Below are 13,512 nucleotides of genomic sequence, written 5' to 3' on the forward strand. Positions count from 1 at the left end.
ATACGTTAGTAACAAACGACATCATAAATTTCTTTCTTTTTAGCAATCATGTATACCAAGGATACAAGAAATATATTTCATTAGAAAAAAATCTTCTATTCGGCCATCTTGCTTCACCTTCCTCTGGAACAAAATCTTATTGCCAAATAATTTAAGAAAATAATTCAGTCTTCAGATTCAATATTTGTGCCTCGGGTTTCCTTCCTAGGAATTAATTTCCACTTCAACAAACAGACACACACATTCCAAAAGTGTTCTTTTATTTCTAGTAACATATATTGTATAAATACTCTATTTTATATGCACTTTCACAAAAGCGATATAATTTAAAAGTTTTTTCATTAGAAATAAATGTATAAAAATAAATATGTTATTATAGGCATTTATTACTAACTATAGTCCTTCTTGGAAGGAACACCCAAACCAATACTTATAAAGTACATGTAATTTATAGTAACATATTTTACTATATACATATGGAAGAAATCGTATTCTCACAGAAGAGCTGAACAGACATTCACCAGGATACGACTGTTGGACCAGCTGCTGGAGATGGACCTGCTACCCCTCAGCAGCCTCCCCACCACAAGACGAGTGATCTCAATGTCCCCAAACCTGTGGGACCCTGTTCTACACACCTCATTTTTGTTCCAGCATTTCATCCTCCTTGTGTGATTGTACTGATTTTCATGAGACACAAGTTACTTCTTTACATCCATATTCCCAAATCAGGGTTACATGGTAGGAAAGAAAGGAAGTTGGAGGTACTAAGCTCATTGTGTCTCCTCTAGTTTTTACCAGGACCTAATGCTTCACTACTTTTTTTCTCCATTGTAGACTTTAATGCACTTGAATAAACACATGGAGTTGTTTTTTCCGCAAAATGAATTACACAAATAAAGACTGAGATGGTTCAAAAAAGGAAAGAGGAAGATATTTGAGTCATTTCATGTTGCTGAGCCTTTCTCTCATGCTGAACAATCTGAAGTTTTAATTCTTGGTAGAAATAATGTATAAACATTCTCTGAAACCATAGCAGCCATAAACAGTGCTGGTCAAAGATTCTATTTGTACTCCTTTCTCCCCCCGTTGTTAGTGAGGTAAAGTAAAACAGGTCTTAGTAAAATCTCACCTTTCTCCTACTTTTCATTTCCCAACCCCCATGATACAAAAAGTATTTGATAAGTACCAGGAAACAGGGGTTGTAATAGTTCTAATTTTTTTGACAATTGCTTTGTTTTTTTTTAACTTGTAATAGATGTAACAAAAGAAATAATAATAATAATGCCCGGGGCTTTATTATGCTATATCACTGCTCAGAGGTTAATAATCCTCACTAACTATCCTATCAAATTTGCAACTGGCAGTTTACTCTGATGATTCGACTCTTTTTCTATCTACCCCCATAATCCCACCTTACTGATACACCTCACTGGTTACCGGCAAGATACGCTGGATCCCTCCAGCCTTCTTGCTTTCCCTGCACCAGCCCTTCCTCACTTTGCCTTGCCCTCAAAGCTAACACCACTTAAACCACTTCACTGCATTCTGCCATCGTGCAAAAGTCTATGAAATGTTTAGGTTTCTTTAAAGGATCACAGTTCTCATGAGATAACACCCCTCCATCATGGGACAGACACTTCAAGCTTCTTTTTTTGTAACCCTTCCCACAGGTCTTAGAACATGATGACCACTCCCCCAGCTGCCACTGGGGGCAGGGATGGTCTGCACAAGGTCTGGTGCTGGCTGGCTTCACTTCTTTTGCACACTCGGAAGCAGGCTGTCCATTCATGTCTCGGCATTCTACTAGTCTTGTCTGCCAACCCAACTCACATGACTTAGAACATTCGCCCCATTCTTCGATGATCCACGCTGAAAAAGTGGGGATAGCATTGAAAGATTCCTTCTTCTTCTTTATGAAGTAGGTGTATTTAATTTTAGGTCGAAGGGCATTGCCCACAGTAAGAACCTGGATGGTCAAGGGCTCTTTGAGAGGGCTAAAGCTGCGAATTCTTTCCAACGCCGCAGAGGAGCCGCTGTACCTCAAGACAACGCCTTTGTACATAATGTCTTGCTCTAAGGTGGACAAAGTGTAGTCACCATTAAGAATATACGTGCCATCAGCAGCTTTGATGGCAAGAAAGCTGCCATTGTTCCTGGATCCCCTCTGGTTCCGCTGTTTCACGTCGATGTTCGTGGCTCCAGTTGGAATTGTGATGATATCATGATACCCAGGTCTGCAGGTGACAAAAACAGGCATAAATCTCTGATTCATTGGCTAATTAGATTATTTAGCTTAAAAACACATTAATCTTCCATGAGACATATTTTTTTCCCAGACCTGTTGAAAGGCCCACTTACATTATAAGGTCTGCAAATAGGTGTTTTAAAACTTACTTTGCACTAGTAACTGATCCTGATATTTTCTTACAAGTAGATCCATTTCCCCCACAAACACCACATTTATCAAACTTCTTTTTGGAGTCTATGATGTGATCACAACCAGCTTTTACACACTGTCCTTGCACACAGACAGAGGTGGAATCTGGGCTACATGGAGTACCATCCACAACCTGAAAAAAGGACACATGTCTAGTGTTACATACAAGCAAAGGAAGGAGATGCTGCAATGATAAGTATAAACATTTTCTCTCTACTTTCCTGACCATGCTAATTAAAAACAGTACCCTCTACACATTATGCATTTCATGCATTTACCCTTCACTTTGGCATGTTTTTCAGTACCACGTATAGACATGTGAAGAAATTAGAGATTTTTAAAAGTTATTTATCTATTGACCTATCTCTCCTCCAGCTAAGGTCAATGAAAGTAGAGCTCTTTGTCACTTTGTTTACTGCTGTACCTTCAGAGCCTAGAATAATTAGTATCTGGCACGAGTAAGTGCTTCATAAATCACTTGCTGAATATTGAATCTGCAACTTGGGAATATTTTCATAGCCTACGGTGCTAATGACACACGATCATCTCAATCACATTAAATTCCATTTTCTGTCTCAGATCCAGATGTATTCCCTTAGCAAAACAGCAAAAGAAAGGATGCTTTTCCTACTTCAATATGTGTTTTCAAACATAAAAATTATCAATACTCAGACTACCACTTCTATTATTCTGTTTGCACCTGCTACTGCTAGTTACCCTGTAACAAGTATTTTGGACCATGCATAAACTATTTTCCAAAACTACTGGTTACTGTGTGAACATATAATGTATCTAACTATGAGCTGTATGTGAAGCCTAGTCGCACAGAGGAGCGCTTGACTGTCCAAAAAGCTTTTCTTTGTATATAAAAGAGTAATAGCGAGCAATTGCAAGCATCTGAAGTGTTAGATTTAAGCTTCATTCATAACTGAAAACACGAAACTCAAAGCAGGCAGTTGCCAATTAATGTAAAAGAAAAGGAGTTCAAATTTGAAATTGAAGATATGTTAATATGGAAAGCAAAGAAAGTATATCAAAAATTGCTCGAAAAGGTAGCAAGCCTAGGCCTTGGGTTTTAGGTAAAAATAAGGTAAAAACTAACTACCTTGGGCTGCAAAACGAAGAAGTAGCCAATGCCTTTGGCTTGGCAGATGAGCTTGCACCTGTCCTTTGGTGAAACACCTGCATACTTGGGAATCCATTCCACCGCGGGCCCACTCCCAAAGGAAGCTTTTGAAAACTCGTTGTGTGCCTCACATTGTTCCTCTCTAAAGGTTTTTCCTGGAAAGAGAATAATATGATAACGTTATCAGTTTCCAATCTTGAGCCACCTGTTTGTGGGTACATCTTTTTTCCCCCGTTTCTTAAAACCAGAGTCTGTTGCTCCTCACCATTATTGTCTGGACAGTCCTCAAGGTTACAGGATCTGTAGCGAACTCGTTTGCCTTCACAGTACTTCCCTCCATTCTTTGGGACTGGGTTGTCACATTCCCTCATCGTGTACTGGACTCCTCCACCGCACGTTCTCGAACAGTCTCCCCAAGGCCCCCACATCCCCCAGCTTCCATGAAAAGGCGTCTAAATGGAGACATAAATCATCAGCATTAGAATTATCTAAAGAGAACTTTTAGGGTATCAAAGAAAACCACATGGGACAAAGAATCAATTCTAAAAATAAGCTATCTCGCATTCCTGCTAGAGGACACAGATGGGGATGTTTAACTTGGTATCAAATCTTTTACCATCACTTTGTTCTTTTCAATTCTGAATGTGTTTCAGTAGAAAAACTCACATCAAAATGCTTTCTGTCGGTTTTGTTCACACACTTGCCGTTGATACACCATTTCCCTTCTCCACAGCTGGTGCCATCTGCCCACGGGAAGTGTTTGGTTTGGCACACCAGCACCCCACCAGAGGTGCCGGTACACCACAAGGTGCTACATGTGCTGGCTGCATCAGGGCAGTGCTTGGAGTCCTCCCCAAATGTAAATTGGCACTGCCGGTTGGCATCGTACGAGGTGCCAGGGAGATCGCCTGGGAGCTGTATGGGATTCTGAGGCTTGTCCATCAAACATTCCCCTGCAAAGGAAATGCCAACCAATATTAATACGAGTTACTGAGGGCATGAAGGAGTAGATCCCATTTCAGAAAATATTTATCATATGAGAAAATAGATAGCAAAGTGATTTGAAAACTGTAAAGCTGGGGGAGGGAAATGCTAAAGAGATTTAGATTACTATTAAGATCTTATCCTCAAAGGGTTATTTCTATATTAACAATGACAGGAAGTTATTGATCTGCTAACAATGTGAATGAATGGGCTTTGGGAGCTACTCAACCAGAAGCACTATTTTTTATTTGGAATTAAGATCTCAACAGTTAGGATCTTGACAGAGGAAAAGTAATTTTGAAGTGGGGAAAATAAAAAGAACAAAAAGGAAAGAGTTCATTTAACTAAACTTTATGCATGAAAGGTTGGATGCCATCTAGAGAGAGTAGCTGGAACATCTCACCATGACCATTATCCAGAAATGATGTAATCATGTAGGCACTGCAAGGAGACCAAGGCTGGATGTGGTCCAGGTTGGAAAGCATTGACGCCATCATGTGGGAATCCTGGTTCACACCATTAAGGCTGGCACACTGCTTTGCATCATCATGCGGCATGTTAAACACGTGGCCTAGGAAGCAATCCAAAACCCACATTAAAACATGGATCATGGCTGGGTGCGGTGGCTCACACCTGTAATTCCAGAAGCCGAGGCGGTGGATCCCTTGAGGTCAGGAGTTCGAGACCAGCATGGCCAACATAGCGAAACCCCGTCTCTATTAAAAATACAAAAATTAGCCAGGTGTGGTGGCATGCACCTGTAATCCCAGCTACTGGGCATGCTGAGGTAGCAGAATCGCTTGAACCCAGGAGGCAGAGGTTGCAGTGAGCCGAGATCGTGCCACTCCACTCCAGCCTGGGAGACAGAGTGAGACGCCATCTCAAAAATAAATAAATAAATAAATAAAATAAAATATGGATTATATGCAGCAGGTTCTTTTTTCCCAACAGGGATTCATTCATTTGTCCCAAAATAACATTTCTAGAGAAAGAAATATATTTAGGAGATCGGCTATTTTGCAGACCATGTCTACTTTTCACAGGATGTAAACAAACATACACATTTCCAAATGTCCAGAGCTACTACTATCTTATTTTTTACTTTAATAAAAATGACCATGTTTGAAATAGTGAAAAAATATTTTCTATAGTTTCTAAGACGCACTAGGACCTAAAATAGCAATATAACCTACAGATTCTCCTTATTATATTGTTTTACCAGTTTACATTTCTGAATTGGGCTTAACTCCTACTTTGAAGCAGACTTACCTAATTCATGGGCTGTGGTGAAGGCAGCTTGTAAACCATCATCTTCTATGACGGAGCAGCTTCTGCTCGGATCACACACAGTTCCAACATCAGCCATCCCAAGTGTATCACATGTCTGGGACCCACACAAGTCCTACAAAAAGCAAAGGTAAACCCTTATTAATAAGGGGAGCATGACCCTTGGGATCTAACTTTTTTGGCAGGGTGTGCCTTCACATATGCTTTGGAGCATCTACGTTCATTATTGTTGACATAAGAAGACTTCATGTGACTTTAATCAAGCTTTTTTCTAATGCTTTTAAAATATATCACATGTCTGGGACCCACACAAGTCCTACAAAAAGCAAAGGTAAACCCTTATTAATAAGGGGAGCATGACCCTTGGGATCTAACTTTTTTGGCAGGGTGTGCCTTCACATATGCTTTGGAGCATCTACGTTCATTATTGTTGACATAAGAAGACTTCATGTGACTTTAATCAAGCTTTTTTCTAATGCTTTTAAAATATATCACATGTCTGGGACCCACACAAGTCCTACAAAAAGCAAAGGTAAACCCTTATTAATAAGGGGAGCATGACCCTTGGGATCTAACTTTTTTGGCAGGGTGTGCCTTCACATATGCTTTGGAGCATCTACATTCATTATTGTTGACATAAGAAGACTTCATGTGACTTTAATCAAGCTTTTTTCTAATGCTTTTAAAATAGAACTGTGAAACTTGAGATATTTAAATTACAGTAGAAATGAGTAAGATAAACCATGCTAGCCAACTAAAAAAGGTTAACTGCAAAAACACTGGTGAAATGCCTTGTATATATCTTTTTGGTACAATGTAGACTCCTAAGAGGACAGTCTCACAGCTAGTACCATCTTCCTCTTACCTGTCTGGTGAAAAGAATTGCTGTGTCATAGTGCTCTGCATCTCGGTCACTGGGTGGGTTGTGCTGCTTCTGCCAGTTGCAAAAGTTCCGCAGAGTGAGGGCAGCATTGGAGGTCACTTCTGGCCCCTTTTGTTCATCGTGGATGACCAAGATCTTCACCACCACCAGGCTAACTGAATTACGAATGCTGGGGTGTTTGTACAATCTGGCTGCCACCGAAAACAACGTGAGAAGGTAATGCTTTAGACCACTGCCGTGGAATTCTGCCATCGACTGGTCTGCCACAAGCATGGTTTCCACATAGCGGTGACTGGACACAAATCGCTTCTTTCTTATGCTTCCAGTTCCTGTAAAGAAAAAAAAGAAAGTTTGCTTATGGTCAGGCTGTCCAAGAATAGTTACCTTCCTAGCATATATTAGGAAAGCCTAACCAGTCAAAGCAAACAAAGCAAAAATATACCCAGAACAATAACAAAAATATTTGCATATCTTCACTCGAAGTGTTATTTTTAAAGTTCTCTCCTCTCCTTTAAATAAAAAGACCACGCGCTCCTTTGCATGGTCAGGCTCTTTCTGTGTGTGAGCAGGATTTCTTCTGTTCTCTTTGAAATCCCACAGTCTGAACAAGGCAGTTTTGCACATCATCCTACCCAATTGTAGTAAAATCTTGGAGCAAGGGTGGCAGGCAGAGGCCCTGAGTCACTCTTTCACAGGCGAGGGCTCAAATCCTGAATGAGATCATCAGGCTCCACGTGGAAGGCCTCGGGTAGGGCCTGGGCTGCTGCCAAGGGGCCGGGCCTTAAGGAATCTCAGAGTGCACAGCTCTGCTGTCTCATTCCAGGGGTCCCTGGGGTGCTCCGCTCTTGCCAATTCCGGGCACAAGGACCACCCACTCTGCCCAGCAGCCTCTGGCCCCACTCCCACTGCCCCAGGAAATAAGTTCCAGCTTCCAGGCATGATTGATTATTTGGAACAGAGCCTTCCACTCCGGACTGAGACCCAAGCCCTGCAGAAAGTCCTAAACTGGGCTGCGACCACTTTGCTCCCAGGAGCAGGGGAAAAGGGGAGAATTCTTTAAAAAATGACACGCGAGAGAGTTAAAGAAGGGAAAAGGCCCCAAAGTGATAAAACAAAAAGAACTGGAGAATAAGCACTGCACACAAGAGAGAAGGCGTAGCAGGAAGGACCGGCAGTGACTTTCAGCAGTGCTTGAGAGCAGAATTATGGCCGCGAGAGGGAGTGCAAACTGGGAGGCGGGGCAAACCCGGGAAAGACCTCCCAAGCAGGTTCTGCGAAGGGGCCCCACCGCCTTCAGCCCGCCCGGGTCAGCCTTATAAGGGGGAAAGGGGACAGAAGTCTGCAGAACAGAGATCCTAGCGTAGCCATTCAGAGTACCTTCCTAGGTCACCATTGCTCCTCTGCCCTCTCCACATCCGCCCTCCCGTGAGCGCAGGATGCACGCACAGGCAGCGGTTACAAAACTCAGCGCAACGTTGCAACCCGCACAAAAGGCGCACACAAAATCGTTAAAAAGAAATACACAGAGTGGAAAGAACTCGCACAAGCTCCAACTCACTAAAGGTGGAAGGAGTCAGGTTACAAACTCTCCCTCCCCGGCCTAAATGCTTTGCTTTAGTTTGCAGAAAATCGTTTGTCAGTTTTTTTCTTGGTTATTCATTATTCGGGCAAATGCAAGTATGTTTTCTAGCTGAGTTCACCAATCCAAACCTCAAACCACATTCCTCCACTCCAAGCCTCCGTTCTGTCCGCGGACTTATGCTCCTGCCTGCCAGCAGGAGTCTACCCTGAAGTCGCGTGGGATAGAGAAAGTGAGGAGAGGAGGATGAATGGATAGACAAACGAGAGCATTTCTTCTACCTGTGGGCTGTCCTACGCGTTGCAGTGCCGGGTCCTGCGGCGACCACTGAGCCCTTTCGTCCTTGTCCTCAGTCCCTTGGTCCTCGTCTTCGGTCTCCGCATTCGCAGTCGGCCGGAGCTCGTCGTCCACGACCCCGCACGTGCCGCCGCCGTCGCCCTGCCGATTCCGCCGCAGGAGGTGGAACTGTAGTGGTGCCGGCGGCTTCTCCCCTGGGGCGGCGGTGGCGAGGCGCTCGCTGGCGGCGGGCAGCGGCTGGATGAAATACGCCTCCCCCAGCAGGTAGAAGGCGCCGCGCACGCCCTCGCAGAGGCTGAGGGCGGCCGCTGAGCTGGGATCGCCATTCACGGTGCCGGAGTAGAAGCAGTGCGCCAGGTCGGGTTCCGGAAGCGGCGTCTCGGACCCAGATTTGCGCCCCACGTTCTGGAGCGTGAAGCCGGGCGCCAAAAAGCTGCTGTCGGGCCGCAGCTCCAGATCCAGCTGCTGGTCAAAGGCGTGCAGGCGGAGGCGCGTGGTCCAGTGTCCCGGGGCGCGCTCCAGCTCCGGCACCACCAGCTCCTCGTCCTCCTCGGAGGGGCGCCCGAGGGCGTCCGACACGGCCAGTAGCGCCGCGGCGAGCAGCAGCAGCGTGGGTACGGGCCCAAAGCTCCGAGACCCCGGAGCCCGTTCCGCGTTCCCCATGTCGCTGCCCAGCTTGCGCCTTCCGAACCCCTCGGGTACAGCTCGCTGCATTGGAGCCCCAGGAGACACCGCTCGCAGCAGCGCACGGAGCGAGGGAGCTTTAGTTCGGGTCGGGAGAGCAAAGCCTCGTTGGCCTGCTCTGGATTGTTAAAATTAACAATTTCTATTATTCGTTGGAAGGGCGCGCAGAGCCGGCTACAGCCGAAGCTCCCGGAGTCACTAAGAGGAGGCGCTGCAGTTCTGCCGGCGCGCGGGAAGTTTTTCTTCCAGCGCAAAGTTGGAGACACTGAGAGGGAGGTGCAGGCAGAGTGGCTCTGCGGGGACAAGAAGCGCTCTGGGGCGCCTCCGGGGCTGAGGCAACGCGGAGATTGGTGCCTGGCGCCCCTCTTCTGCCTCCGCCTTGGCTGCGGTGTTGCTCACTCTGCTCAGGGCTCTCCCCTCTCCGTCCGGTAGCGCACCCTGGCTTTGCAATAGCCCCTGGCTCGGCGCTGCTTTCCAGCGAGTGCAAGAACCGGGCAGCCGAGCGGTCCTTTTATAGTGGACCAGTGAAACCGACCCCTCCACCCCACTCCTCCCCTTTGGCCCTTTTCCATCCCAAAGACGCCGCCCCCGGCTCCGTTGGTGCTAAACCGCGCTCCGCGCTGCGGGCTCGGGAGGGGGAGGGGGCAGCCTCCGCGCTGGCTCCACGCCACTGCTCGTCAGTCTAGGGGCGGAAGGAGCGCTGTGACCAGCACTTTGTACTGCTGGGGCCGCTCCAGGGAGAAGACTCCCTTCCACCGCTTTTCTCCCTCGCCGGTTTCCTGGACCACCCTTCCTCCCCACCGCCCGGTTGCGGTAACTCAGTTACCGCGCTGGGCTGCGGTTCCCAGGAGGGAGGGTTCGGGTGGAGAACGCAGTCTCTTCTCCAACATTTCCCTATCCTGGAGCTGCCCTGAGTCTCCTTCCCTCCTCCCTCAGTTCCCTCTTCCCCAGTCTAGGAGATGAGCTGGGGCTACACTCTCTAGAAAAATACCTCACCCCACTTCTCCACCTTCCCAGCCTGCCAGGAGCTCCTTAGCCGCCGCCTGCTCTCTCTTTGCCCCAACTTTTCTAGGGAAATCTTGGCCCTGCCCTTCCCCCAGAAAGCATGCCTGGGTGAGGGGCCAGGTGACACTTCTTAGGATCTGGATTTTAAAATATGTTTGCTTATGCCTTCACCCTCCACCAACCCCCACCCCGCACGCCACCTCTTCCCCAGAGACGACTTTGTGAGGACCCGGTTTCACATTTCTGGAATGGGTGATCTGGGACGCGGCTCATTTCCCTAGAGCATAAGGAGGGAATTGCGCTTTCTCTTCTTCATTCGAGAAATGATCGGCTCCCGCCAGTCTGCGTGCTTTCACTCAACAGCAGCTGCAAGCCCTAGGCCAGCGTCGCAGAAACGGCCAGGAACCCCACTTTCCTACCCGGGGGCCAGCAGCGATCGCTGGGGCTAGCAAGCGTGCAGTGGGGGAAAGAAGGAAATCGGCTTCCTTCCTGGACCCCTCCTTCCTCTTCCTTCCAGGAAGGGAAAAGGCTATATCCGCGTTACGAAAGCGAGGAGAGGTCCGCCAACAGGTCCTCAGGAAAAAAAAACTGAGTGGCTCTTCTCTCCAAAAAGTGGGAGGGGCTCAAGGACCCAGAGGAAGGACGTGTTTCACAGGCGGAAAGCCGCGGGGACAATGGCGAGAGCGACCGCCCTAGACCCGGGCGGACCCGCAACCCTCACACTCGCGCGCCCCCGCTTAGTGCTCGAACTGGTCTCCGCCTTTCCGCCCCACTCCCGTCCGGTCTCTTGGTTGGCTCCAAGTAGATCTGGGTCCTTTCCTCGCTCCTCCCCAGATCTTCCCAACTTCAGTTGGCCCCAGCCAGAAGCGTCCCTTCTAGTTCTCCCACACGTCCCTCTTACAACCTTTCTTTTCCGGATGCTTTCCAACTTCTTTTTTCCTAGCGAGATTGCTTACTTGAAAAACAAAAACAAAAACATTGCTTTCCACTCATCAGGAAAAATCAAATGAGCAAGAATGGCAGAGAGAAGCAACTCAGCTTACTTCTGAAGGGCTTAGTAACGACCTCTAGTCCCCACACATTTAGGAGTGGGTGGTTTCGTAGATGTAATTTTGGTTTCCTAAAATCACCCTCATCGTTGAACGTTGAATAATCAACCAAGGCCTTAGATATATTTTGACAGCGCTCGATTAACATTCTGATAGTGTTTCTGCCTACCTCTTTTCACTGAGTCTCTCCTTTGCAGCCCTCGCTCTCTCCCCTCCGTTGCATTTCTCCTTCAAACTCAACATTGACATCCGCACACGAGTGTGTGATTCCTTTCTGCATTGTCCAGCATTGTCCAGCCTACCCTCCTTCTCTTCTACTTTGAACTACGAGGATTATTCCTTCCTGTTTCTCTGTTTCCCAAGCGTCTTTTCCCAAACATCTGATCATTCCTACTTCCCAGTTTGGTTTTCAGACTTTTTTTTTTTTTTTTTAACATTGTTTTCTTCTGTTACAGTAATTTTTTGACGGTCCATTTTCTATGATTTCATTTCATTTTACTTGTTCTTTCTAGCTAGAAGAAAGGTAAGATACTTGAGAGAACATATGAGGAAAAGTCATGTTAGACTTTCAAGATATTGACCGCGGGATCACAAAAGCATGAAGGCAAAGCCATCCGTACATTTTCAAACCTCTTGCTTAGAAAAGGGCTCAGAAGATAATATACGGTGACAACAGTTACAGCCTCAGAGTGGCTTTGAGATGGAGATTTGAGATGGAGATTTTGGACACTCATAATCTCCATCTCAAGGAGAGGTGGCCCAGAGGCTGAATGAAGATGAGTGAAGGTAGATGTGATTCCCTTAAATTGGGGCAAAAAGGGACAAAAACAGCAGAAAATCTGTATCTTTAAAGACATATGTAATGTATTTCAGTCTATCAACTTCTCTACATAAACTTTAGCTTTTAAAAATATGTTAACGTAAGTTTGACCTTCAGTGTGTTTCTACCTGCAGGGTTATTCTCATTGGAGGTTTGTTTAAAGCATACATTTCTGATCTTGAATGGGTTACTACAAATCCATTATAATTTTTTCATATTTCATGTTGCAGATACAAGTAGAGTTGAAAAAACAGTGAGTTAAAGGCAAAAGGATGGCCAGGAACATGGCTTTTTTATTCTCTGGGTTTCTGTCCAGATTTCTGTTCTTTTGCATAATGACTCCAATCTGTTGTGCACCTGTAGTTCTGGGAAATGATTCTTTTTTAATCGCTTCAACAGAGACATGGATGTTGGAGTTGCCAACTACTAAGCTGAAAAACTCCATCTACGCTCAGAAGAACATTTAATCCACTTACTTTTTCTCTTTTTTTTAAAGATCAGCACTCATCAGGCATTTGTGGTAATATGCAAATATATACATATGACACATATGTATATTTATAAGCAAAATGTGAATTGGAAAAACATTTGAATGTAGAAACAAGACCACAGGAGTAAATTTGTACAAGGCACTAGCAAAAGTGACATGTAATGTGGGGTTCTTGTAGTGAGTTTCATAATCCAATTTTTGCTCCTTGATTTGAATGGGCATCCAAAATAGCACATGTTATCCTAATCCCTACTCCCCATATTTTGGGTTTTATTTTTATAGAATACATATGGGCTTATATAAACAATAATCTTAACATGTTCTAATTTACATATGTAAGCCAATTTTTATTTCTGGAGATAACAGAACAAAACTCAAAACATTTGACATAAAATTATTGGAACAATTAACAGTTTGACCTATTAAACACATTATTGTCCTCTATGAACAGAGGGACTGTCTCAAAAAAAGAACAAGTTGTTTGCATTTTTAAGTGAGAGATAAGCATTAAGGTGTTAATTTCTATTTACACCTTATGTGTTTCACTGATTCATATGTTATAGACACAATATTCTATTCACAATTTTCATGACGTCTATACCAAAGTAAATATTCAACAAGTAACCATGAAATGAAGAAATCTGGTAATATGCATGAGCTATTAGAATTGTTTTAATGTAAACATTGTCTAGAGAAACAACTAATGTGCATATTTTATAACCGGGAAATGCTTTTTATTCACATTTTAGTACCATAAGATTGACTAATTAGAAATAGGGAAGCTGTTTGGTATTAGTCCTACTTTTGGGAACATATGGTCTAAAGTAATATTGGACAAATGGATATTTTAATTGATCACAAATGAGAA

General features: G+C 45.0%; 1 protein-coding gene across 1 annotated transcript; it reads right to left on the reverse strand.

Moving 5' to 3' along the window:
* Window positions 1-239: 239 nt before the first annotated feature.
* On the reverse strand, window positions 240-9,801 carry ADAMTS1 (ADAM metallopeptidase with thrombospondin type 1 motif 1). The gene is made up of 9 exons (XM_054468833.2): window positions 8,581-9,801; window positions 6,703-7,049; window positions 5,820-5,952; window positions 4,954-5,121; window positions 4,233-4,519; window positions 3,832-4,018; window positions 3,546-3,721; window positions 2,398-2,573; window positions 240-2,237 (listed from the first exon to the last, which is right to left on the reverse strand). The coding sequence occupies exons 1-9, from the start codon at window positions 9,308-9,310 to the stop codon at window positions 1,529-1,531; spliced, it is 2,913 nt and encodes a 970-aa protein (XP_054324808.2). The 5' UTR covers window positions 9,311-9,801; the 3' UTR covers window positions 240-1,528.
* Window positions 9,802-13,512: the final 3,711 nt, after the last annotated feature.

The sequence above is a fragment of the Pongo pygmaeus genome, chromosome 22 (assembly GCF_028885625.2).
Source record: "Pongo pygmaeus isolate AG05252 chromosome 22, NHGRI_mPonPyg2-v2.0_pri, whole genome shotgun sequence".
NCBI classification, from domain to species: Eukaryota; Metazoa; Chordata; class Mammalia; order Primates; family Hominidae; genus Pongo; species Pongo pygmaeus.